The sequence below is a fragment of the Bos mutus genome, chromosome 11 (assembly GCF_027580195.1).
Source record: "Bos mutus isolate GX-2022 chromosome 11, NWIPB_WYAK_1.1, whole genome shotgun sequence".
Taxonomy (NCBI): domain Eukaryota; kingdom Metazoa; phylum Chordata; class Mammalia; order Artiodactyla; family Bovidae; genus Bos; species Bos mutus.
In genome coordinates this window covers 56968768-56995750 of record NC_091627.1, presented here as the reverse complement: position 1 = coordinate 56995750, position 26983 = coordinate 56968768, and the positions used below count along the sequence as shown (strand labels likewise).

The 26983-nt window shown below is 45.1% G+C and overlaps 1 protein-coding gene across 2 annotated transcripts in view; it reads right to left on the bottom strand.

Annotated features, from left to right (window-relative positions):
- Positions 1-20593, bottom strand: part of TCF7L1 (transcription factor 7 like 1) — a 202993-nt gene extending 182400 nt beyond the window's left edge. The window contains exons 1-3 of one of the 2 annotated variants that reach the window (XM_070379413.1): positions 20056-20593; positions 19910-19973; positions 19542-19669 (exon numbers count right to left, since the gene is read on the bottom strand). In XM_070379413.1, the coding sequence (XP_070235514.1) occupies positions 19542-19669; positions 19910-19973; positions 20056-20298 (435 nt within the window). In that variant the 5' untranslated portion in view covers positions 20299-20593. The remainder of the gene's footprint in view (positions 1-19541; positions 19670-19909; positions 19974-20055) is intronic. The other variant, XM_070379414.1, reaches the window with a different exon arrangement.
- Positions 20594-26983: the final 6390 nt, after the last annotated feature.

Here is a 26983-nt window from a genome sequence, read left to right as displayed (position 1 = left end):
CTTAACAAAGTCCTTACTACGTACTCCTTACTACAATACTACGCAGTATTGTTCTACATGCTCCTGAAAAACTTTATTTAATCTTTGCAACCGTGAGGTAGGTCCTAGGAATATATAAAAATTTGGCCTCAGCATTCAGTGTAAATCTGTTGTTCAGTTTCAGCTTCAGTCTTCAGAAGACCTGTACTTCTGCCTGATGGATGAGCATGTGGTCACAGAGGTGACCAATATATCTAATTAGTGTCACAATGTGAGAAACAGAGAAATGAAGCATGTTTGGATTTGCTGTCATTATCTGAACAAACCCTTTCAAAAACAGGGAAGCATTCCACACGCAATCTGAGTGGAAATCTTGTGAGCTTTATCCAGTGAAATGATAACGGTTGGCAGAAATAGATAAGCATATATTTTATTGAAAGAATAAAAGCATGAAAGATAGAAAACAATTCTAATGTACAACTAAAATTACTAAATAGGAGGATTAATTAACAACATTATTAAGAGGATTAAAAATGGAGACCATTAGGACTTTCCTGGTGGTCCAGTGGTAAAGAATCCACCTTCCAATGCAGAGGACGTAGGTTCGATCCCTGCAGAGGGGAACGAAGATCCTACATGATAAGGTGCAACTAAACCTGCAAGCCAACACTAGAAAGCCTGCCTGCCACAACTACTGAGCCAGCACGGTGCAACTACTGAGCCAAGTATCACAACTAGAGTCCGTGTGCCGCATGGAAAGATCCTGCATGATGCAATGAAGAAGATGCCACATGCCACGACTAAGACCCCACGCAGCTAAATAAATGAATAAATACAAAAAAAAAAAAGAGAACAATACATACTTTTAGAACAAAAGTGACTATGTGTTTTAAAATCACAGCTATCACATTCTACTTTCAAATTCTACGGATTAGTTAATGCACTCATAACATTAAACAGAACACCCTTTAGGAGCTTTATATATGCACCCTTACCATTCAGACTATGGTCTCTAAATAACATCTTTCACTGAAAGGAAGCAGAGATCCTAGAAATATCTGGCCCCAGGTCTACAGCAGGAAATCCACAAGATGAACCTGGAACACCATACCAGTAATCCTGGAAGCATCAAAGACCGTATACACAAAGATTGTATACACAAAAACTCAGGAACCAACTTGAAGAGGCTCCCACTGGCTAAAGATGTGGCAATTTGAGTTTCAATAAAGATAATAATTGTGTATCAGTTGAACTATACCAAATAGGTTTACATCCATGAGTCTGTAACAATATTAAAAAAAAAATTCAGTGGTCGCCTTTGCAGGATAATAGGACAACAACTGAAAACTGGAGAAAGGATCAAACATTTAAATTGCTTCTTCCATATGATCTAGAGCAGGGGTCAGCAAACTGCTTCTATCAAGGGCCAGATCTTTTCAGCAATGTGAGCCACTTAGGGGGCTTCCCAGGTGGCGCAGTGGTGAAGAATGTGCCTGACAGCAGGATCAAACTTGTGCCTGACAAGTTTGATCCCTGGATCAGGAACATCCCCTGGAGAAGGAAATGGCAATCCACTTCAGTATTCTCACCTGGAAAATCCCATGGACAGAGTAGTCTCTCAGGCTACAGTCTATAGGGTCACAAAGAGTCGAATACGACTTTGCGACTGAGTGAGCATATATGCAGACATGGGCCACTTATGGCCCCAGTGGCAACTGCTCAACCCAGCCATTGCTGTGCAAAAGCAGCCACACACAATATGCAAACGAATGGGCATGGCTGTTCCAATAAAACTTTAATTACAAAAATAAACATTGGGTTGGATTTAGCCTGTGGACCTTAGTTTGCTGATCTCCGATCTAAGGTAACTTAGTAGTTGATGAAAAGTAGTTTCTCTTTTTTGGAGAAGGCAATGGCACCCCACTCCAGTACTCTTACCTGGAAAATCCATTGGATGGAGGAGCCTGGAAGGCTGCCGTCTATGGGGTCGCACAGAGTCGGACACGACTGAAGTGACTTAGCAGCAGCAGCAGCAGCAGTTTCTCTTTTTAAAAATGTTACAGCTGATAAATGGAGAAGCAATGATACAAACAGACTATGGCCATTTTGAAACTGCTCACAGGTGATGTGGGTGATGATCATCAGTGGTTGCTAACACTACAGAGAGACAGGCTGACCTGCAGTGCCTCTCCATGAAAGGTCATTTATGAAAGAGTCGTGCAAAAATAAAGTAAGAAGTAAAGAAAGTCTATGAAAGTCAATTTACAGAACCAAAAAAATTTAAAAATAAAATAAATTTTAAAAGGACAGTGAGAACCTTGGAGCCTGATCAAGAATCTAAGTCCAGCTAACGATTTTCAAGAAATACAGGACACAGAAAAACAGGTTTAAAGAACCCTGGGGTTGCATTTAAGAAAATCTAGACAGACTATGAGAAACTCCAGTCATCAGATAAGAACCTAAAAATCCCAATTAGGAACTTCTTTACATTCTATGAAGAACAAAGAACAAAATATTGCTACCTCAATATTTCACAAGATCTCAAAATTGTGAGCCGTTAAATTCTTGGTAAATCACTGATTTATCATTGATGCTGGCATAGTAAAGATCATAAAAACTATGAAGAACAAACTATTATTTTTTAAAAAGGACCCAAGCCATCTTGTTCCTTCATCTTAGTATTCACAAATATGTTAAACAATTCAACAACTTACAGAGCTGAGAAATTGTTCCTGAGTTAAAATAACAAACTTTAAAAATCCAACCACCATACAATTTTCATCAAAAATACAAAAATAAATAAATAAAACAAAAAATTTGGCCACTACCACAGTGATAACTAGTTCTGGTAAGAAACATCAGTGGATACTAAAACCAGTAGTTGAAAGTGATGAACAATGCTGTACTTCCATAGTCCCAAAGTATCTCCTCACAAGATACTCATAATCACAAACAGTAAAATAGTAACTTTCACATTGTAAAGAAACTATCATCCAATTAAAAATACATTTAAAACACACATATACACACACAAAGAAACATTAAAAAACAGTAACTTTCTTGGATAAATCTGGTAGACCAAATTTTAACCAAATGACCAAAATTAACACCACCTATGAATGGGAAAAATAGATGGTGCCTCTTAGGAGAAGCATTGAGAAGGACATCAGTTTTGCAGTATTCTTGCCCAAAATCTACTTGAAGAAACATTAGGGGGAAAAAAAAGTTCAAGGTCCTACAAAATAAATGGCTTGTATTCTTAAAGTCAATACAAGACACAGTTCAAAAATCTGTTCTAGGGTTTGCCCTGGTGGCTCAGTGGTAAGGAAATCTGCCTACCAGTGCAAGAGACAAGGGTTGGATCTCTGGTCTGGGAGGATCCCACGTGCTGTGGAACAACTAAGCCCGTGCACCACAACTACAGAGCCTATGCTTTAGAGCCCCAGAGCAACTGAAGCCCACATGTCCTAGAGCCCGAGCTCTGCAGCAAGGGAGGCCGCCGCAATGAGATGCCCACGCACCACAACCAAGAGCAACAGCCCCCACTCGCTGCAACTGGAGAAAAGCCTGTGCAGTAACGAAGACCCAGAATGGCCACAAATAAATAAAGTTATTTTTTTTTAAACTTTTCTAGTCTGAGGGAGACTAAAAATAAAATTATTAAAAAGAAACAAACTATTTTAGACTGAGGGAGAGTAAAAATACATGACAACTAAGTATAGCACACGGTCTTAGGCACCTTCTGAACACCTCCCATCCCCACCAAAAATTTTTAACATTTTCTTTTACTACAAAAGCCATTAGGAAGACAATCAGCCAACATCTGAATAAGGTCTGTAGTTGAGACAACAATTTCCTGATTTTGATAATTATATCATGGTAAATGTCCTTGGTTTTAGGACAAACACACAAAGCTATCTAGTCTGTCACTTACTCTCAAATGATTCAGAAAAAAAGTTATAGAAAGGTTTTTAAAATGTAATAAATATTAACATTTGGAGAAATCTGGGGGAAAGTATATAGAAATTCTCTGTATGAGTCTGCACCCTTTCCTATGTCTAAAATTATTCCAAAATAAAAAAGGTAAAACGTGTGTGTGTATGAATTAGTTGTATGCACATCATCCTATTGATAGATGAAGAACTCACACAAACCACTAATTTGTTTTGTTGTTTTTTTGATACAGACCATTTTTAAAGTCTTTGCATGAAACATTCCTTTGGTATCTCTGATTTTCTTGAAGAGATCCCTAGTCTTTCCCATTCTGTTGTTTTCCTCTATTTCTTTGCATTGATCGCTGAAGAAGGCTTTCTTATCTCTTCTTGCTAGTCTTTGGAACTCTGCATTCAGATGTTTATATCTTTCCTTTTCTCCTTTGCTTTTCGCTTCTCTTCTTTTCACAGCTATTTGTAAGGCCTCCCCAGACAGCCATTTTGCTTTTTTGCATTTGTTTTCTATGGGAATGGTCTTGATCCCTGTCTCCTGTACAATGTCACGAACCTCATTCCATAGTTCATCAGGCACTCTATCTATCAGATCTAGGCCCTTAAATCTATTTCTCACTTCCACTGTATAATCATAAGGGATTTGATTTAGGTCATATCTGAATGGTCTAGTGGTTTTCCCCACTTTCTTCAATTTAAGTCTGAATTTGGCAATAAGGAGTTCATGGTCTGAGCCACAGTCAGCTCCTGGTCTTGTTTTTGCTGACTGTATAGAGCTTCTCCATCTTTGGCTGCAAAGAATTTAATCAATCTGATTTCGGTGTTGACCATCTGGTGATGTCCATGTGTAGAGTCTTCTCTTGTGTTGTTGGAAGAGGGTGTTTGTTATGACCAGTGCATTATCTTGGCAAAACCCTATTAAGTCTTTGTCATGCTTCATTCCGTATTCCAAGGCCAAATTTGCCTGTTACTCCAGGTGTTTCTTGACTTCCTACTTTTGCATTCCAGTCCCCTATAATGAAAAGGACATCTTTTTTGGGTGTTAGTTCTAAAAGGTCTTGTAGGTCTTCATAGAACCGTTCAACTTCAGCTTCTTCAGCGTTACAGGTTGGGGCATACACTTGGATTACTGTGATACTGAATGGTTTGCCTTGGAAATGAACAGAGATCATTCTGTCGTTTTTGAGATTGCATCCAAGTACTGCATTTCGGACTCTTTTGTTGACCATGATGGCCACTCCATTTCTTCTGAGGGATTCCTGCCCGCAGTAGTAGATATAATGGTCATCTGAGTTAAATTCACCCATTCCAGTCCATTTCAGTTCACTGATTCCTAGAATGTCGACATTCACTCTTGCCATCTCTTGTTTGACCACTTCCAATTTGCCATGATTCATGGACCTGACATTCCAGGTTCCTATGCAATATTGCTCTTTACAGCATCGGACCTTGCTTCTATCACCAGTCACATCCACAGCTGGGTATTGTTTTTGCTTTGGCTCCATCCCTTCATTCTTTCTGGAGTTATTTCTCCACTGATCTCCAGTAGCATATTGGGCACCTACTGACCTGGGGAGTTTCTCTTTCAGTATCCTATCATTTTGCCTTTTCATACTGTTCATGGGGTTCTCAAGGCAAGAATACTGAAGTGGTTTGCCATTCCCTTCTCCAGTGGACCACATTCTGTCAAATCTCTCCACCATGACCCGCCCTATGGACCTAACAGAAGCAGAAGATATTAAGAAGAGGTGGCAAGAATACACAGAAGAACTGTACAAAAAAGATCTTCATGACCCAGATAATCACGATGGTGTGATCACTGACCTACAGCCAGACATCCTGGAATGTGAAGTCAAGTGGGCCTTAGAAAGCATCACTACGAACAAAGCTAGTGGAGGTGATGGAATTCCAGTTGAGCTATTCCAAATCCTGAAAGATGATGCTGTGAAAGTGCTGCACTCAAAATGCCAGCAAATTTGGAAAATTCAGCAGTGGCCACAGGACTGGAAAAGGTCAGTTTTCATTCCAATCCCAAAGAAAGGCAATGCCAAAGAATGCTCAAACTACCACACAATTGCACTCATCTCACATGCTAGTAAAGTAATGCTCAAAATTCTCCAAGCCAGGCTTCAGCAATATGTGAACCATGAACTTCCTGATGTTCAAGCTGGTTTTAGAAAAGGCAGAGGAACTAGAGATCAAATTGCCAACATCCGCCGGATCATAGAAAAAGCAAGAGAGATCCAGAAAAACATCTATTTCTGCTTTATTGACTATGCCAAAGCCTTTGACTGTGTAGATCACAATAAAGTGTGGAAAATTCTGAAAGAGATGGGACTACCAGACCACCTGATCTGCCTCTTGAGAAATTTGTATGCAGGTTAGGAAGCAACAGTTAGAACTGGACATGGAACAACAGACTGGTTCCAAATAGGAAAAGGAGTTCGTCAAGGCTGGATATTGTCACCCTGTTTATTTAACTTCTATGCAGAGTACATCATGAGAAATGCTGGACTGGAAGAAACACAAGCTGGAATCAAGATTGCCGGGAGAAATATCAATAACCTCAGATATGCAGATGACACCACCGTTATGGCAGAAAGTGAAGAGGAACTCAAAAGCCTCTTGATGAAAGTGAAAGTGGAGAGTGAAAAAGTTGGCTTAAGGCTCAACATTCAGAAAACAAAGATCATGGCATCCGGTCCCACCACTTCATGGGAAATAGATGGGTAAACAGTGGAAACAGTGTCAGACTTTATTTTCCTGGGCTCCAAAATCACTACAGATGGTGACTGCAGCCATGAAATTAAAAGACGCTTACTCCTTGGAAGGAAAGTTATGACCAACCTAGATAGTATATTCAAAAGCAGAGACATTACTTTGCCAACAAAGGTTTGTCGAGTCAAGGCTATGGTTTTTCCTGTGGTCATGTATGGATGTGAGAGTTGGACTGTGAAGAAGGCTGAGCGCCGAAGAATTGATGCTTTTGAACTGTGTTGAACTTCTTTTGAACTTCTCCAACTGGTGTTGGAGAAGACTCTTGAGAGTCCCTTGGACTGCAAGGAGATCCAACCAGTCCATTCTGAAGGAGATCAGCCCTGGGATTTCTTTGGAAGGAATGATGCTAAAGCTGAAACTCCAGTACTTTGGCCACCTCATGCGAAGAGTTGACTCACTGGAAAAGACTCTGATGCTGGGAGGGATTGGGGGCAGGAGGAGAAGGGGATGACAGAGGATGAGATGGCTGGATGGCATCACTGACTCGATGGATGTGAGTCTGAGTGAACTCTGGGAGTTGGTGATGGACAGGGAGGCCTGGCGTGCTGCGATTCATGGGGTCGCAAAGAGTCAGACACGACTGAGTGACTGATCTGATCTGATTTTTAAAGTCTTGACTTAATTTGTTACAATATTGTTTCTATTTTACTTTTTGGGTTTTTGGCCACAAGGTATAGGCCCCAACCAGGACCTGAACCACACCCCCTACACTGAAATGGGGGGAAGCTTTAACTTCAGATTTCGAGGGAAGTCCTCAAACACATAAGCCTTTGAAAGTGATATGTAAGTCTTTTCAAACGGAACTGATAACCATGTAAACTTCAAAACCATGCACTAAGTACTGAAGCTGATGTACTAACTACTTTAAGCATTTCTGGTTCTCCCCTGATGATACCATTTCATCGTTTCCTAAAAAATATTTTTAAATACTGCAAGAACGTATCCATGTATTAAAATATTAGTTAAAACTTTTGGTCACTAAACATATTAATAAAATTGTAACAACACTGACATTTCTTCTTATATCCCAGAGACTCATTCTATGATGTTACTATTTAAGTCTTGAACAAATCCTGGTTTTAAAACATGGTCCATTCAGCCAAATTGTTAATTCAGTGACTCTCAAATACTACCACTATCCCTATTTTGCCTAAGAGGGCCCTGGGGCACAAGGGCACAGAGCCAGACCATTGCCGGGCTAGGGTCCAAGGTGTGACTGCAGCCAAACCCCAGTCGCAGACCCCTTAGCCACACACACTGCCGGTCACTGGAGTATGCTTTTCTACCCTTCCATCCTTGGGCTTCTCTCCACAGGTCTCTCTCTTTTCAGTGCAAGGTGAAAGGAACACTTATTAAGGGACTCTGGCTAACTCTAGACTCTCTTACCCTCTCCACTCCTTCCTGTATTAACTGCTTAGGAGGGCCTGGGAACACATGGGTGAAGATCTCTTTCCCACTTCAAAGCTTCAGACCAATGTCTCTATCCCTGACAAGCATTTTATTAACAGAAACGTTTGTGCTGTAAGTTAAATATGATGTGTTTTCATCTCACGTATCCCTAAGACTCCCACTATACCTCTCCTTTATGCAACCCACCTAGAAATGTTTAAATAGATGATATGATTAATAAGTAATGGCTGTTTCTAATTTGCATACAAATACTGACACATGTACAAGCAAGAGGGGCTGGTCAGGAGCGGCAGGAGGCAGTAGCCTGAGTCACCAGATGTACAGACCAATACTGCATATTGCGGTATCTAAGGACCCAAGTTTACCTCCTCAAGAAGTCAGAGCAAAACACAAGGGAAACTGAAGGGGAAAAAAAGCAGATCATGTGGAGCTGCACAGCAAAGACAAGCAAAGAAAGATTAAGATCGCAGTGAATACCGTCTCTGAAACTATAAAGACACCAACCATTAAGGCTCTGACTGTACCCCAGGCAGAAACAGAGATGACAGTTCCTCCCCGTAAAGGGCTGGGTATGCCACTGAAAAGAATGAATGTGGAGACCTGGCTTGTTACTCCTTTTGTCGATTGTACACCATTGCTTTGAATCTTGCTCCAAATAGCATTTTTACATTAATTTGGCCTGTCCACTTTCAGTAGAGGGGAAACGGCAGCACTGTGGCTGGAATGATGGCTTTACAACCTTCAGGAGAGATGACTCTGGACTCTTCTACTTACTCTCTGTCTCAGCATCCTCGTGGATAAAACGGAGATTGTACCATCAGACATGGTACCAGTTGTAAATGGTATAACAGAGCACCTTGCAACACTACAGGTGCCTACAGGCTGCTTTTTAAAAATATTGAGGTTTAAATATTCATGCTGTCAACATTCAACACATGTCTATGAATCATTCATTATGGGTCAGGTGCTCGAGTTTAACAAAGAAATATTTTGAGGTGCATTTTCTCCATAGCATTGCTTTCCACCAGAGTTGCTGTGAATCTCCCTGAGTCGGGGGAGGGTAAAACTCCAGGGGATACAGCTGAGCTCCCATTCTGTTTTCATCGCTCATAATTGTCTGATCTTGGGCAAGCCCACCATCTCCCTGGGCTTGTGCGGCTTATCACTGGGAGAGCTGGATGGTCCCTCCTGGCTCAGAGGGGGCTGCAGGGTACCTAAGCAGAGTCCTTGCACAAGAATCTCAGGGAGGAACACCCAGTGCACTCCTATAAGGTATGTGTTATAAATCCATCTGATTCTAGTGACTCTGTTATATCCTTTTTGGAATTTACAGAGAAGAGTATAGTCCCAAACATCAGAAATCACTACTGCCAACAAATCTGGATTCATAAATTGATCAGCTTTTCTTTGCCTTTTCTCTCCCTTGTTGGTTATTTATTTTAAATACATCAGTGTGTGTACACATCAATCCCAAACTGAACTTTTCATACTGCCATTCCTATTTCTTTTGTTTTTCTTCCTTATCATCAGATCCATCTATTTCTTAATCACAGTTACTATCTCGTATTTACATCTCTGCTCTTCCACACAACATACTTTCTATAGACATTCCTACAAATAACGGCCCTGTTTACTTTACAAAGTATATAAGACAATTACCTCACTGATTGGTGCCTTGTAATATGCAAATTCCCAGGAAGGCATAGCTAGAACTTCCGGAGCCTCCCCAACTTCTATTAACCATACTTCTGCAGTTAGTGCTCAGTCATGTCCGACTCTTTGCAACTCCTGGAAGCCCCTTATTACTCTTTCCACCATGCTATTGTTTTCAGAAAGAGACTGCCTAGAAGGTAAATTTGGGAAGCGAATGAAAATGTATCAGATTACCTGATTCCTAATTTTAAACCATCTTACACATGCACACACACACACACACACAGAAAAGGGGTGGTGATGGGGACTAACACATTGTCTGCAAATCTCTGTGTAAATATTTAGCATTTACTTCTTTCACAGTCAATTTACTCCAAGAATTACAAATGATTGGGGGGGATTTTTAATTTCTAAAGAGCTTGTCTAAAAGCAACCAATTTATAAAATATTTTACAAAATGTACAATAAGAAGATAATATTTGCATACTCGGTTCACCAGAGCTCGGTTTGTTAACCAAACTATGTTGTAATCCAAATCGCAGGGGTAGGAGCCAGCCTGTTCCTCCTGCCTCGTTCCTCGCAAGACACACTTGTGTATTCTTTCAAGCCTCCCTAGGAAAGACAGTCCCTCAACCCTGTTCAGAAAAGTTCATGTCTATGTTAGCAGATAACCACTGTTTTCTCTGAAGGTAACAAGCTAGTGAAGCTCCTGGGGTTGCCCTCTAAAGGTTGCTTAACACCTGTGGAGCATAGACAGTACTAGAGGAAGAATTTGAACCACAGCTGCTCACTCACTTATACAACTATTTATTTGGGAAGCTACCTTCTCAGGTCCAAGTTGGAACAAACCTACCCGCCCTCCACTCAAACTGATAACTCACAGATTCCTGAACAGAGAGACAAAGGTCACCTGCCCTTCTTCCAAGAGGAGGAGGAGCTAGTGGCATCAGGCATGCGTAGAAAGTCCAAGGGTGGAATGGGAAGACCCAGACTTTGCACTCAAAACCAATTTCAAATCTTTGTGCTGTCAATGACCAGTTGTGTGACCTTACCAAGATACTTGACCTCTACAAGTCTGTCTGCCCAGCAGCAAAATGGCAATAGCAAGTATTTATTTCTTAGCAGGTCAGAAGCAGTGACAAGTGCTCAAGTTTTAGCAACCGTTGCCAAGTGCTTTCCTGGTGGGTGGGCTGTCAACAGCCTTCAAGAACAGCAACTAAGAACACCCACTTCACCACACATTTGCCATTTAACAGCCTTAGTAAGACAAAACCTTTGTTAATATGGTGGCCAAAAAATGGTGAATGTTTTTAACTATTCATAAATTTAGTAGACATTCAACATTTCTTCTCTGAATTTTTTGTTTACACTTATTTTATATTTATTTTCTTCAACTGAGATGAAAACTTGGAGCTTTGTTCCTCCTTTTGAATGAAACACTGGGTTGACCAAAAAGTTTGTTTGGCTTTTTCTGTACGATATTACAGAAAAACCCAAACGATTTTTTTGGCCAACCCAATAGATTTCTAAGGGGTTTCCCTGGAAGCTCAGTTGGTAAAGAATCCACCTGCAATGCAGGAGACACCAGTTCAATCCCTGGATTGGGAAGATCCCCTGGAGAAGGGACCAGCTACCCATTCCAGTATTCTGGCCTACAGAATTCCATGGACTGTATAATTCATGGGGCTGCAAAAAGTCAGAGCAACTTTCACTGTCAATAGATTTCTAAACTGCTAGCATGGTTTGAAAGTGTGCCTGTGACTTCATTTCCTGTCCTGAGGACTCCAGGTGACTGGGTCTCATCCCTTACTTCTACCACAAAAACTCATGAAAAGGGCCATATTCAGGGAAACATTTTTATGATTCAATTTTCAAATTTTGAAGTGTATTTCTAAACTAAAAGGTCATTTTCCCCCCTGAAAATCTGTAGGCTATACAAGATCAAACCAGTCAATCCTAAAGGAAATCAACCCTGAATATTCATTGGAAGGACTGATGCTGAAGCTAAAGCTCCGATACTTTGGCTACCTGATGCGAAGAACTGACTCATTGGAAAAGACCCTGATGCTGGGGAAGATTGAAGGCAGAAGGCGATCACAGAGGATGAGATGGTTGGATGGCATCACTGACTCAATGGACATGAGTCTGAACAAACTCGGAGAGACAATGGAGGACAGGAAAGCCTGGTGTGCTGTAGTCCATAGGGTCACAAAGAGTCAGACATGACTTAGTGACTGAACAATACGCATAATGAAAAGAAAAGGTTTAGGACTCTGAACCTAAAGCCTTTAGAACCTTAAAGGTGCCTGAAAAATTGAGGGAAAACTCAGAGCATGTCAGAAAGAAGTTGCCCAGTACCCCAGAGATGTTCCCTGGGCAGCACACAGAGTACAGAGGAAAAGGCAAGCCCCCTTTACCTTCCCCATGTTCCCTCATTCCCAAATGCCAAGGTTTTGGAAACTGCAATTATTTCATTGCTCCCTTAATCCAATCCAGTTTGGGAGAAGACAATAAAACATGGAACATATAAAAACCTCCTCTAAAAATACATTATTAGATTAGCCAACATGGGGCAATTTTCTACAAGCTTTTATGCGGTCAGTCCTTTCCCATCCCCAATTACTTATCATGTCCCAACATCTGGCCCTGACTGCAAATGAGTTGGGTTTTGGTCCCCCACCTCTATCCCCCATCAAAGTCAGCCAGCTCCAGACAATAAAAAAAGGAAAAATTACCCAAGTGTGTGTCATATCTTTCAATCAATGCACAAACATTTCATTATTAACATGTAGCTAAAAGGTTCCCAACAAGTTTGGCTTTATAACTGGGTACAGAGAAAGGGCCTGTGGTTTGCCTACTGCCAACAAAAACCCCAGCCAACCTGCCCTTGGTTTTTCTGAGAATCTCAAAGCCATCTAGCCAACCAATGCACTCCGTCCTCAATTTCTGCAACTCTACCTCTGCATTTTTCTACATCCTCTTCAACTCTTGGGCTCGCCTGCCAAGTCATGAGGACAACGCCTACTGTTTGGTAGATGCGGCTGCACAGCAGCCTCCATCTATGAGGGAAGAAGACTGCCTTCTTCTCAAAGTTCTCAGTCTCATCTTTTCCTCCTCTTCTCTCCATTCACCCTCCACCCTGCCCTGTACAAACAAGTTCCCCCTCCAGCATCCTGCAAGGATTCTCCACAGCCTGCAGCTCTTCCCCTCTATCTGCCACAGCGCATCTGTCCAGGGTCTGGTTTTCCAACACCATCCAAGTTATGGTAGACCGGAAGTGAAATGTATAGGGTAGAAGGCTGCTCGTGTGTGTGTGTGTGTGTGTGTGTGTGTGTGTGTGTGTATAGAGTCTGGTGTGGGTTCTGGCTGAGGAATGAGCGATGGCCACATCGCAGGACCAGTCCTGGTGACAGCACCTGGACACCTGACTGAGAAGCCTGAAGCTAGTATCTATCCCTGACTACCGACCTTTTTTTTTTTTTTTTTTTTTTTTTCTCTATTTTTGGCTGCGCTGGGTCTTCCTTGCTGCACTTGGGCTTTCTCTAGTTTCACCAAGCGGGGCTACTCTCCAGTTGCGGTGCACAGGCTTCTCATGGCAGTTGCCTCTCTTGCTGTGCAGCACAGGCTCTAGGTGTACGGGCTTCAGTAGCTGCGGCACAACGGGCTTAGTTGTTCCTTGGTATGTGGAATCTCTCCTGGACTAGGGATCGAACCCATGTCCCTTGCGTCGGCAGGCGGATTCTTAACCACTGGACCCTGGAAGTCCCCTACCTACCGTTCTCATCACCACACGCCTGAATACTGCTCTCTGTGGGCACCAGTTACCTCCCCATTAGTGACTTCCTAAAGCTCCTTTTGACTTCTCAGTCCTCTCATCGTCTCTCTCTGTGGCATCTGACCCTGAGGACACACCCCTCCACTCTCTCTGCCCTCCAGCTTCTGTGCCATCACAGCACCTAAGCTCTCCTCCCTTCTTGGCAAGCGCTCCTTTCCATTCTCCCTCAGTGACTTCTCTGCTCTGATATTCCCCTTCCTTTCTTCTCCCGCTCCTTGCATCATCCTATTGCTTCAGTTTCAACTATTCCCTTACTATCCCCTCAAACTCAAGGCGCCCGCCAATGAGACTAAGCAGTTCCTCCAAGTGAGAGCCTCTGATAAACTCGTGTGGGCCTTCATTGCTCAAACAGTTCACGATAAGCATCCGTCCAGCACTGGGGAGGCAAAGAAGGCAGAGCAGGGCCCCACCTGCTCCAAGTCACCCCCCAGGTCATCCAGGCTCAGACATTAGCAATTACCTGTGACATCAGCCACCCTCTCCCTCCCTCCCTTTCTCCCTTCCTCCCTCCCTCCTTTCCATCCTTCCATCTACCATCTCTCCAAGCACAAATTCAAGCAACCATGCCAGTCTCCCACATCCTACCCTTCCTTCCCATTCAAATATTCTAAGCCCCTTTCACCTCACCCCTGGACTCCCCTGAGTGTCCCAAGCATTCTAGCTCCTTCCAGGTCCTCTCCCCACGATCACTATTATCCTTCTAAGCACAAGTACAAGTCACACTGCCTCCCAGCAGAACTTTGGATGGTTCTCTGCTGCTGCTGCTGCTGCTAAGTCGCTTCAGTCGTGTCTGACTCTGTGCGACCCCATAGACGGCAGCCTACCAGGCTCCTCCGTCCATGGGATTTTCCAGGCAAGAGTACTGGAGCTGGTTGCCGTTTCCTTCTTCGTTGGATGGTTCTCTGCTGCCTCTTGAAGAAGACCAGATTCCTCCACTGGCTTTCAAGGTCTGACCCTTTATCTTTCCAGACCAGTGGAAGAACCTGCATTGCCCAAATGGCCCTGACCGTTCCCTTCCTCCATGCCTGTGCTCTCCCCGTGCTGTCTTCTACCTCAAGACGTGGGTGCAGAACCTCCACTTTTCATTCTAACCACCTTACTACTTTTAGGTTTTTTATTATCAACAAGAATTACTCTGTTACAATATTGCTTGTTTTTATCTTTTGGGGTATTTTGGCCAGGAGGCATAGGGGATCTTAGCTTCCTAACCAGGGATCAAACCCATGACCTCTGCACTGGACGGTGAAGTCTTAACCACTGGATTACCAGGGAAGTCCCTCAACAAGAACTACTTTGAACTAAAGAATGGTGAGTGACAGGGACCAATTTAAAACAATTTCCTTTACCTGCTTTCCTTGACCATGCCAGCCCAAAACAATTTTTCTACTCTTTTTATTCTTCAAATTTTCCTCTGAACTATCTTGACTCTTAACAAGAACCTTCCTAATGGTCTGTACTAACATTACTTCTTCCTAACTCACTTTTTAAGTCCTTCAGGGCAAAGTTGGTTCTAATTCATCCTAACTCTCACAGCCCCTTAGTCATTGCCCATGCTAAGTCCTCAATAAATATCAGATGAAGTCGAGGAGTTACAACCTTATCTTAAGGATGCCAATCTGAATTTCCCCAGCTTAGCCAGTAAAAATGGACTCTAACTTGGAATATAAGTAGGATCTTTGCATAATGCATTTTCCAGTGGATAATCATTTAAATTCCTTTTTTATGCCACAGTTTTTGGGGTAACTCTGCACATCACTGTAAAGCCTGGGACACTTTGCGTCGTAGTGTGTGTGTGTACACACTAACCTACTTTCTCCTCAAGATTCCCTAGAAGTGAGATCAATGAAGAATGAAACCAACCTAAAACTTTCCAAAATTATAACAGAGCAAGCAGGTATTGCCTGTCGGATCCACCCAGTCAAAGAAAAGGGACTGACAAGGTCTGAGTCCCTCCACAGAGTCTGTCACCAACTGTCACCCCAGCAATCTAAGTGCCAAAACTTCAGCAACACAGACAGGGCCCTCGTAAATGCTCATTCCATGTGAAAAGTCCTCATTAAACCCTGAGTTATATTTAGAAAAAAATGGAACAGAAGTTATATTTAGATGAAATGGCTTAAAAGAACTTTCCCAAAAGCAGCATGTTTATACTGATCTTTTACACTGATCTTCCAAAAGAAAAAGTTTGACTGGGCTTTTACATACAACTCCAAAAAAACCTCAGAAAACTTAAGTATACATACACAAAGATTTCTGCTTCGGTTCCTCTGTATCAGATATCAGCAAGACTGCCCATGGGATGCAAAGGACTTAAAAAATGGGCCCACGTTTAGAAGACAGAGGGATTGCATACAGAAATTTGAGTTGTGATGGCCTATATGAATATGTATGAATAACTTGGAGCTTGAGCTGTACAACAGTAGTTCTAAAATTTATAAATAGGACCCCAAACTATCCATTTCCTCAGTGATTCTACCTGCAACCGTTGTTTTCCCAAATGTCATTAGCACTTACACTACGGTCACACTCATAACTCCTATCACTTTGTAGCTTGCTCACTGAACCACACTCCGCTCACTCACTGAACCACCCTCCGCGTTTTCTCTTTGGTTCTGACTTGTCAGACTATTTTTGACATCTGCTTTCTTCTGTGTTGACTTACATTTTCCTAACAAAATTCTAGTCAACAGCACCGAGGTGGTTTAGTAAACTGGTGAAGTCTTTTCATGAATGAATGTATAATTTTGGGTGACTCTTGGAAGGAGTGAAAGGTGGTTTGCGGCAGTTAGTCCTCTCTTCACAGGCCACAGGGTCCCCCGGGGTTCCAGAGGAGAATGAATCATGGCTCAGAGGCTTGGCACACGCCCCAGGTTAAGGGGACCTCTTCTCTAAAGAGGCTCAGGAAGAGGCCACTTCCCAGCCAAGCCAGAGTGGAGGGCAAAGGTAACAGCGCGTGGGGAGGAGACAGCCAGACTGGAGGACTGGCTGGCCCCCAGTTGTCCCAGAAGGAATTTTGCCAGTGGGCGAGGGTGCTGCAGCCCTGCTATTTGCTATTCCTAGGGTCAATTAATACCCTGAAAACACTCCAGCCAAATCTCATTTTTGCCTCTGGTTTGGTATTTCCAAGCAGAAGAGAACTGAGGTCGCCTGGTTTTATACCACTTATAGACCTTAGAGCAGCCAGGCCAGGGTTGTGAAACTTGGAGGTGAAACCAAAAAAGACCAAGGCTGCTAAACCAGAGAACAGGTCATACATTCCAGGCACCACTCCCCTTACCCTTCAGCCACCTGCCTCCCCCTTCTTTCCTCCCAATATCCACCTAAAACATTTTACCAGGCGGGGATCCCCACAGAGGGCCACTGTGTCTGCACCTATAGTTTGCCTACAGTTAGAATCACATTAATTTCATTAATATAATCATTCAGCAGAAAAACATCATCTCAATCTTAGAGTCCAGACAATCAAGTGCTTTACTAACAGTCACTGATAGAATCAAATTAGCAGGTTCTACTGAGCTGATATAAATGCAGGAAACTTCAATGAACTCTGTAACCAGGCAGGTCAAAGCCCAATGACAGACACATAAGGGGCACAGAATTGATGGAGGCATTGAACTTACTTCTGAAAGGGCAATTCACTGGGGAGGCAAGATAGAAACAGAAGAGTGAGATGAGACATACCAAGTCTCTTATGAAGGGTAACAGGGAGAGGGTGAGTGTTCCTGGAGGCTGAAAAAGCAGGATGGCAACATGGGCTCAGGCAGGAACAGCTGAAGGGACGAGCAGGAAAAGTCAAAAGCATGCAGAGGGGAAAGTTCAGCTTCCGCCAAGGACTCCAAAAGTCCCATGCAGGTCTGGATACAGACCATGCAGGTAATCAGAAAGCCCCAGGACCAAAAGGAAGCAGCCTTTGGGAGCTCTTAGTAAAAGACCTAAGACAGTGAAAAGAAAGAAGAGTGGTAAAAGATGGTAGCAGGAAGGAGGGGACTGACACAAACAAAGTCTGTCCCACTTGGGCTCTTGGGGGGAGGGGACGAGCAGCATAGGAAGACAGGGAGCTGTCACCATTCTGTCACCAGAAACCCACTCCAGTATTCCTACCTGGAGAATCCCACGGACAGAGGAGCCTGACGGGCTACAGTCCATGGCAAAGAGTCAGACACGAATGAAGCTACTTAGCATGCAGTGAGAAAGGGGGAAGAAAGAGCCAGATCCAGTCAAATAACCAGTGATATGTGGAACATTTCTGGTGACTCTATCTACATCAGGACATGGATCTGGATCGGTGCTGAGTCACAGAAATGCCAAACTCCTTTTCCCAGACATCTAAAGGTAAAAGCAAGAAAAGGGACTGCAGTAGTGTGACCTCATACACAGTTACAGAAACCCTACTAAAACCTTCAGAACTGAATTACATCTGCGGACACCGACGAGAATATGTGAAAACCTAAACAAAGGCTTGTTTCACTCAACTTTTACTCACACCTTTCTTTTTATATGAATGAGAAAAAGCAACAGCCAGATGCCCCGTTTCAGCTCATAGTCGGGACTTGTATTTGGGAGGTCCCAGGATGCTCCAAGGCAGGGCCAAGGATGCAGGGTCTTCCCTGCTTTAAAGGGGAAGCTGTGTGGCCCCACTCCGCTTTCGGTTGGTCAGAATCCTCAGCCTCCACTTTCACGCCCCAGGGGCCTGCCAAGCGACCCCTCTGAACCTCCGCACACGTCTCCGCTCTCCATGGACCGGTGGACCATGACAGCAGGGACGGTCCATTCAGCACCAGCGTTTCCCAGGCAGCCCTTTAATTGTGATCGTCATTGAAGGACAGCTTGAGCATAAAGTGAGTTTGTCCGGCCAGTCTTAAGGAGCCAAACACCTCCCACCCCGAATCAAGCACGAACTGGCAGGCGCTGGGAAACTGGGCAGTAAGCAAAGAGAACCACTGTGCTGTGCGAGGCGCCCAAGCAGCGCGCAAGAGCCTGGCACGCAGTAGGTAGGCGTTCACCTAAGATCTGCCAGCGGACCTAGCACCTGGGCTGGAGGCCCTCGGGTCGGGTGGCAGCTCAGGGCACACACACAAAACCCGGCCAGCCCAAGGGGCTGCAGCCCTCGCGACGCGGGGGGCGGGAGTTAGAGCCTGGGAGGGGGCGAAGGAATCCGCCCTCATTTGCACGTCGTCTGGGGCCCGGTCAATTTGCTTAATCACCGCTTTAAATGCCAGCGCGCAGCACACAAAGCGCGCCCATTAACAGGTTTAAAGTGTCGCAGCGCTCGCTTTAAATGAGAAAAGCCGGCAACAAAGGGGGAAAAAGCCAAGTTCCTCAACTTGAAGAATGCCTCGATTCGCCCTCGAAATCATCTCGGCGAGTTTAAAATCCCAAGCTCCACAGAAAAGTTGAGGCCCCAGCGCGAGGGATGGGGGTGGGGAGGGGGTGTGTGTATGTGTATGTGTGAATAACCCGCCACGAATACTGGGTTTCTTAGGAACCGACTTCTAGCCGCCCAGAGAAGCTGGAGTCGCGGGGCAGCGTCGCCAACCCACCTCCCCTGGCCCCACTGCCCAACTGCCAGAGAAAGCGGACCGATTTCCAGGAAGAAAGCAAGACCACCTCCCCCTCCACGCCCCGCTCAACACACACTCCCGCCCAACCGGCACAAATCCAAGTTTTTCTCTAGCGCGAGCAAAGAATTCTGGACACCAAGGAGAACGCCAGAAGTGGACCCCGAAGCGGCTCCCCAGCCAAAGGGGAGAATGTAAGGGAATGTTCCAGGCACTCCCAGCGCAGCCTAACCCTCGACTGCCGGAGTGGTTCAACTCCGTAAGCAAGTTCTGCCCGGGATCCTCCCGGGACGGCCCCATCCCCCACCCCGTCGCCGAGCCCGGGGACGCATCTCTCGAGCCCCTACCGCCCGCGCGCCCGGGCGCGGCGGGACGAACACTCACCGTGCGCGCTCCTCCGGGAGACAGGGGTCCGTTGGGGAGGTACGGGCTGCTCAGGTCCGGGATCATCAGGAACGGGTAGCCAGGGTAGGGGGGCCCCTTAAAGAACGCGCCGTCCTGGGGCCTTCTCACTGCCGGTAAAACCAAGGCGGGGGTGAGGCCGGGGCCCTCGGGACAGCGCCTCGGTAAGGGGTCCCGGGGTGGGGACCGGGAATCCGAGCGCCCCCCACGCGCGCCCCAGGACGGCTAAGGCCGACGGGGGCGAAGAACAGGGGCACGGCCACCGGGGCGAGGGGGACCGAGGGCGACCCGAGCCGAGGCGCCGAGCGCTGCGGGGCCGGGAGCGGGGGACAGCCCGGACCCGCACGTACCTTCGGCGAAATAGTCCCGTGGCTTCTGGAAAGCGTCCCGGGCGGGCTGCGGGCGCCTCTCCGCCTGCGAAGGAGACACAAAGGCGAGGGCGGGTGAGCGGGCGCCGGGCCGGGGTCCCCGGGGTCGGCCGCGGGGGCTTGCTCACCTCCGAGTCCGAGCTGCTGCTCTGGTTCTCCGACTCGTTGACCAGGGACGACTTGACTTCGTCCAGGTCCCGCTGCGCTGACGCGCTGTCGCTGCTCGGCTCCTGCTCCTCGCCTCCCTCGTCCTGGAAGGGGATCAGCTCGTCGTTGGCCCCGAGGTCGTCCCCTCCGCCGGCTGCCCCGGCGCCCGAGCCGCCGCTGCCGCCTCCCGAGCCGCCGCCGCCGCCGCCGCCGAGCTGGGGCATGGTGGGGCCGCGGGCCGGGGCCGCCGCTCTCCGAGCCCCTCGCCGCCCGCGCCCGGCCCGGCCCGGCGCCCGCCCCTCCCTCCCTCCCTCCCTGCCGTTCGCCGGCCTGCTCCGCTCGCCGCCCCGGCGGCCGCAGCAACAAAGTTTTGACAGGGCGTGGCCCGGAGGGAAGCGGGGCCGGCGCGACCGGACGGGAGCGGGGGCGGCTCGGCTCGGGCCCCTAGGGCAGCGCGGAGCCCGGGGCTCCCTAACTCGCTGCTGCCGCTGCCGCCTGCTCCGCCGGGGCGTCCCAGCGCCTGGCCCGCCGGGGAGGGGCGAGCGGGGAAGGAAGGAGGGACCGGCGCGCGGGGCAGGGGGGCCGGAGGGAGGAGCCCCGGCTGCAAGCTGACACCCGGGCGCCTGGCGGAACGCGGAGAGCCCCGGCGCGCACACACTCGCCCTCACACTCGCACGCCGCTCGCTCACACCTTCCCGGGCTGTGCCTCCCCGCAGTGCGCGCACGGCCTGGCCCCCAGACTCACCCGAACCCCTTCCCCGAGTCCCATCCCGCACCCCCGCGGGCCTGCCCCCCGCCCGGCTCTGGACGGACCGCTCGGGTTCCGCCCCCACCCCTAGGCATCCCCTAACTTTCTTCGCGAGAACCCCCAGAACTCCGCAGCAGCTCCACACCCCCTCCCACCGGATCCGCGCGCTAGCGGGCGGCACTGCCCCCTGCGGGAAAGCTTCGGACCCGCAGACGCGCGGGGACCTTCGGTGCCTGGAGTCCTCCAAGCGCTGGATCCCTCACGGCTTGATCGCCCTCGCCCGCCTAGGGCAGAGGATTAGAGAAACGTACGGCACCCCAGAATATGCCCGGCGGCCTCCCGCTCCTGTGTTTCCTGTGGGGTTCCAACGCGCCCCCGCCCTCCACGCCCCAGTTCAGGTTTTCAACTTTGTTCAGGTGTCCAGAGTCACCCAGGCAGAAATCCCCAAATCACTTTCGCCCCATAGTTCCGGACCGGGTGCTTAATCGAGTAACTCGCGGGGCTGGGTTCAGAAAGACTTCGGATTTGATACGTTGCGAAGGAAAATGACCCCTTGATATCTGAAGCGTTCACGAAGCTGCCTTGGGAGCCAGTGATCGTATGAAAAATGCCCAGCCGGCCTCATACTAAAGAAATGCCAGATGCCTCCTGTGATAACATTCAAGTATCGTCTCTCACCCAGTTCGGCAAAGTTTGAAAAAGTGAATCTTGTGTCTTCCGCAGTAGGGAACTATTGGTGAGAGCATCTGTTATAAAAGGCAAAATGGGAATACTTAAAACAATTTTAAAGACGACTGAGAGGCGTTTTCTCCAGCGACGTGTACGCATATGGTCAAAGTCACAGATACAAGAAAGTTCCAAGCAGCTGTGTGTGTGTGTTTGTGTGTATGTGTGTTTAATCGCTCAATCCTGTCCCACTCTTTGCTACCCCAAGGACAGTAGGTTCCTCTGTCCGTGGGATTTCCCAGACAAGAATCCTGGAGTGGGTTGCCATTTCCTACCCCAGGGGATCTTCCTGACCCAGGGATCCAACCCGCCTCTCCTGTATCTCCTGCATTAGTAGGTAGATTCTTTACCACTGTGCCACCTGGGAAGTTGAAACCATGAGGGAGGTTTATAAAGAGTTCTGGGTCTTTATTACAGTGAAAGTCCGTGCAACAACCAGCTCGGGAGAATGAAGCAGGTAAGGATGCAGGAATGATTGTGAAGAAGCACCTTTAAGTAAAAATGTATATGGTACCCTCTCTTCATTTTTATTCTTGAAAAATGACATACTGGGATTTGTTTATTCATAGAAAAAAGTGTGAGAAGATGCACACCAATATTATCAATAAATATTTCTGGGAAAGGGGATAAGTGAGAGGAGAGGGACAGTTTTGTTTTCTGCTTTCTACATATTATATACAGCAAGCAGATATGACTTACCTATATTTTCACACAATTAATATATAAATATAGTCTGATAAAGCTTCTTCAAACAATAGGGCTACATCTACGAGCAGTGTCTTGAGTAAAATGTAAGACTTCAGACTTCCCTGGTGATCCAGTATTTAAGAGTCCCACTGCCAATGAGGAGATATGGGTTTGATCCCTGTTTGGGAAAGGTCTCACATGCCAAGGAGCAACTAAGCCGGTGGGCCACAACTACTGAGCTGGAGCTCTAGAACCCAAGAGCCATAACTGCTAAAGCCAGTGGGCCTAAAGCCTGTGCTCTGCAACAAGAAAAACCACCTCAGTGAGAAGCCCACACAACTCAGCTAGAGAGTACCCCCTGCTCATTGCAACTAGAGAAAACCCTTGAGCCACAACTACTGAAGCTCACCCACCTAGAGCCTGTGCTTCGAAAGAGAAGCCACTCAAAGAAGAAGCCCAAACACCTCAATGAAGAGTAGCCCACATTCGCTGCAACTAGAGAAAAGCCTGAGCAGCAATGAATACCCAGCGCAGCCAAAACTAAATAAATAACATTAAAAAAAATTTTTTTAAGTCAAAATTACTCTTTCCCTCCTTCGTACACCTCCCTGCAGTTAATCATTATTACTAGTTTGGTGTATATTCTCCCAGATAGTTTCTTAAGCAGTTATGTACGCATTCAAACACATACACAAACATACTGTATGTTTACTCTCATAGAAATTAGAATTATATGGTTCATATTACTGCATGATATTTCATTTTTACAAGTTTTTAAAAGTCAGAAGGTTTTTCATGTGTTCCAGAAATATATGAAAAACCCATTGCATCAGTTTCTCATGGTTGCTATAACAAGTCATTGCAAACTTGGTGGCTTAAAACACCAGAAATATATTTTCTCACTGTTCTCCAGGTCGGAAGTCCAAAATGAGTTGCACTAAATCAAGGTGTTGGCAAGATCACATTCCCTCTGAAGCTCCAGGAACAAGGTACTCCTTGCCTCTTCCAGCTTCTGGTAGCTGCTGGCGCTCTTACCATCTCATCACTCCAGTTTCTGCCTCTGTGGTCACATTGCCTTCTCATTTGTCATTGTCAAATCTCATTCTCTGCTTCCTTCTTACAAGAAAGGACACTGTGATGTCATTTAGGGCCCACTCAGATCATCTTGATTAATCTCCCCATCAATATCCTTAACTGAAAAAAAAAAAACAAACCCTTAACTTAATCACACCTGCAAAGACCCCATTTCCTTATAAGGTCACATTCACAGGTTACAGAGATTAGTACATAGACATATCTTTGGGAGTGAGCCATTATCAATCTACCACACCCATCAACCTCGAAGAAATGCAAATTGAAACAGCAGAGAGAGACCATTTATCATCTATAAGTTGGCAAAGGTAGAAAAAAAGAACAACACCCAGCTTTGGCCCCACTGCTGAGAAACATACAGCTGCTGGGCATGCCCTTGTGTAATATTTCTGAAGAGAAGTGTGGCAATACCTGTGAAAAAAGTCTTTAAAAGTGTAAACCCTTTGACTCAACTCTGTGTTTTCTAGGATTTTATACTTAGGAAATAACCAGGTACATGAGGAAACCCGTAGAACTGTCATTATTACAGTGAATAGCTAGAAACAACCTCAAGGTCCCCAAGTAGGGAAATGTTAAATAAAATCCTCTTAACCTGATTTTTATTTTTTATTTAACATGATGTGGAGGCTGGTAGGTCTTCCTGGGATTGACAATTGAACTGTATGTGGAAGAGGAAGATAAGAATGAGGGTCATCTCACAAAAAACACACCTGTGGTTCCCAAAGAGGAAGAGGGGAGGGATAAATTTGGAGTTTGGGATTAAGAGGTACACACTACTGTATGTAAGATAGACAAACAGGGACTTCCCTGGTGGTCCACTGGTAAGGAATCTGCCTGCCAGTGAGGGGACACGGGTTGAATCCCTGGTCCTGGAAGATCCCACATGCCGAGGGGCAACTAAGCCCGTATGCCAGAACTACTGAGCCTGCACTCTAGAGCCCGTGCTCTATGACAGGAAAAGCTACCGCAATGAGAGGCCTGTGCACCAAAGCTAGACTAGCCCCACTACTAGAGGGACTAGGCAACTAGAGGGTGGCCCCCACCCCGACTAGAGAAGGCTCGTGAGCAAAAACGAAGATCCAGCATAGCCAAAAATAATTAAAACTGAATAAATAAATATAAGAAAACCAGGAGGGACTTTGGGGTTATAGGTAAAGAAGGAAGATCTTTTATTAAGTATTTTTTTATTTTTAAAATGTATTTATTTTTAATTGGAAGATAATTGCTTTACAATATTGTGCTGGTTTCTGCCAAACATCAACAGGAATCAGCCATAGGTATACATCTATCCCCTCCCTCTTGAACCTCCCTCCCACCTCCCACCCCTCTAGGTTGTCACAGAGCAATGATTTGAGCTCCCTTGTTTAACATGTCAACTATACATACACAAAACTGCAGAACAGTGGAAGTGCACAGTTGAAGCAATTTTCATCAATGGAACATGTCGATGTCCACCAAGATGAAGATGAACAACAAACTTCATGCTCTTCTCATCTTTACCTTTCCTCAAAAGTGGTCCAGATCCTGACTCTTATCACGAGAGACTAGTTTTGCCTGTTTTTGAGCTACATATAAGTGGAATCATACAGTATTTTTAATCTTCTTTTGGGTAATATTATTTCTAGGTGAATGATCACACCATCGTGGTTATCTGGATCATGAAGATTTTTTAAGATAGTTGTTCTGTGTCTTCTTGCCACCTCTTCTTAATATCTTCTGCTTCTGTTAGGTCCATAACATTTCTGTCCTTTATTGTGCCCATCTTTGCATGAAATGTTCCCTTGGTATCTCTAATTTTCTTGAAGACATCTCTAGTCTTTCCCATTCTATTGTTGTCCTCTATTCTTTGCATTGATCACTGAGGAAGGCTTTCTTATCTCTCCTTTCTATTCTTTGGAACTCTGCATTCAAATGGGCATAGCTTTACTTTTCTCCTTGGCCTTTCACTCCTCTTCTTTTCTCAGCTATTTGTAAGTCCTCCTCAGACAACCATTTTTCCTTTTTGCATTTTTTTTTCCTTAGGGATGGTCTTGATCACTGCCTCCTATATAGTGTCACAAACTTCTGTCCACAGTTCTTCAGGCACTCTATCAGATCTAATCCCTTGAATCTATTTGTCACTTCTACTGTACAATTGTAAGGGATTTGATTTAGCTCGTACCTGAATGGTCTAGTGGTTTTCCCTACTTTCTTCAATTTAAGTCTAAATTTGGCAATAAGGAGTCCATTATCTGAGCCACAGTCAGCTCCTGGTCTTATTTTTGCTGACTGAATAGAGCTCCATTTTTGGCTACGAAGAATATAATCAATCTGATTTGGGTGTTGACCATCTGATGATGTCCATGTTTAAGTAGTTTCACATTTTTTGGCCAATACAAATGCTGCTGCTAGGAACATTGTTTTCTATCTCATTGGATATTAATTTCTCCTGAGTCCTAGAAGTGTAATTGCTGGGTTATAGAATATGCATTTGTTCAGCTTTATTAGATATTGCCAGTGAGTTTTACAAAATGATCATATATCAATTTACAGTCCCACTAATAGTATACAATAGTTCTATCACTCTACATTCTCTTCCATATCTGGTACTGTCAATATATATTTTATTAGCTTTAGCCATTCTCGTAGGTGTATATTAGAAACTTATGGTTTTAATTCATATTTCCCCAATGACTCATCTTGTTGACTACTTTTTCACATGCTTCTTGGCTATTTGGATATTTTCTTTTGTGAAGTACTTGTTCAAGTCTTTTATCTATTTTTCTCTTGAATTGTTTAATTTTTTTCTTACGGATTATTTGTATGAGTTCTTTGTATATTCTTGGAAAAGGAAATGGCAACCCACTCCAGTATTCTTGTCTGGGAAATCCCATGGACAGAGGAACCTGGCAGACCTCAGTCCATGGGGACAGAGTCAAACATGACTGAGCAACTAACACTTTATTTCTTTTTGTATATTCTGGATATGAGGATCTTGTCAGACATATCTAATAGAAATAATTTCTTCAGGTCTGTGGCTTTCCATTTTACTTTACAGATGATGTCACATGAATAAAAATCAATTTTAATATAGTTACTTTATCATTCTTTCTCTTTATTGTTAGTGCTTTGGATCCTATTTAAGAAATCTTTGCTCACCCCAAAATCATAAAAATATTATCTATTATGTCCTAGAAACTTTGTTGTTTTACTTTAAGTTTAGATCTACAATCCATCTGAAATACATCTTTGTGTGCGGCTTGAATGAGAAGTCAAGGCCCTCCCTTCCATACGTATGGTTGCCAGTGCCATCCTTTCCCCTTCCATTGCCATGGCGCCTTTATCATAAATCTTAAGTGTAAATGTGGGTCCGTCTTTAGACTTTTCCCTTAGTTCATCTGCCTAAACTAGCACCAATGACACATTATAGATATGTAAAAATCCTTTGACTGTTCTTCAAGATCGTGTATGTTATTTTGGGGCTTTTAAAGGCCATGTTGGTTTTTTGTTTTGTTTTATTTTGGCCATACAGCACAGCATGCAGAATCTAAGTTCTCAGACCAGGGATCAAATCCATGCCCCCTGCAGTGGGAGAGTAGAATCTTAACCACTAGAATGCCAGTAAAGTCCCACCATATTGTTTCAAAATGTAGGTTTTATTATTATTGATGTACCCT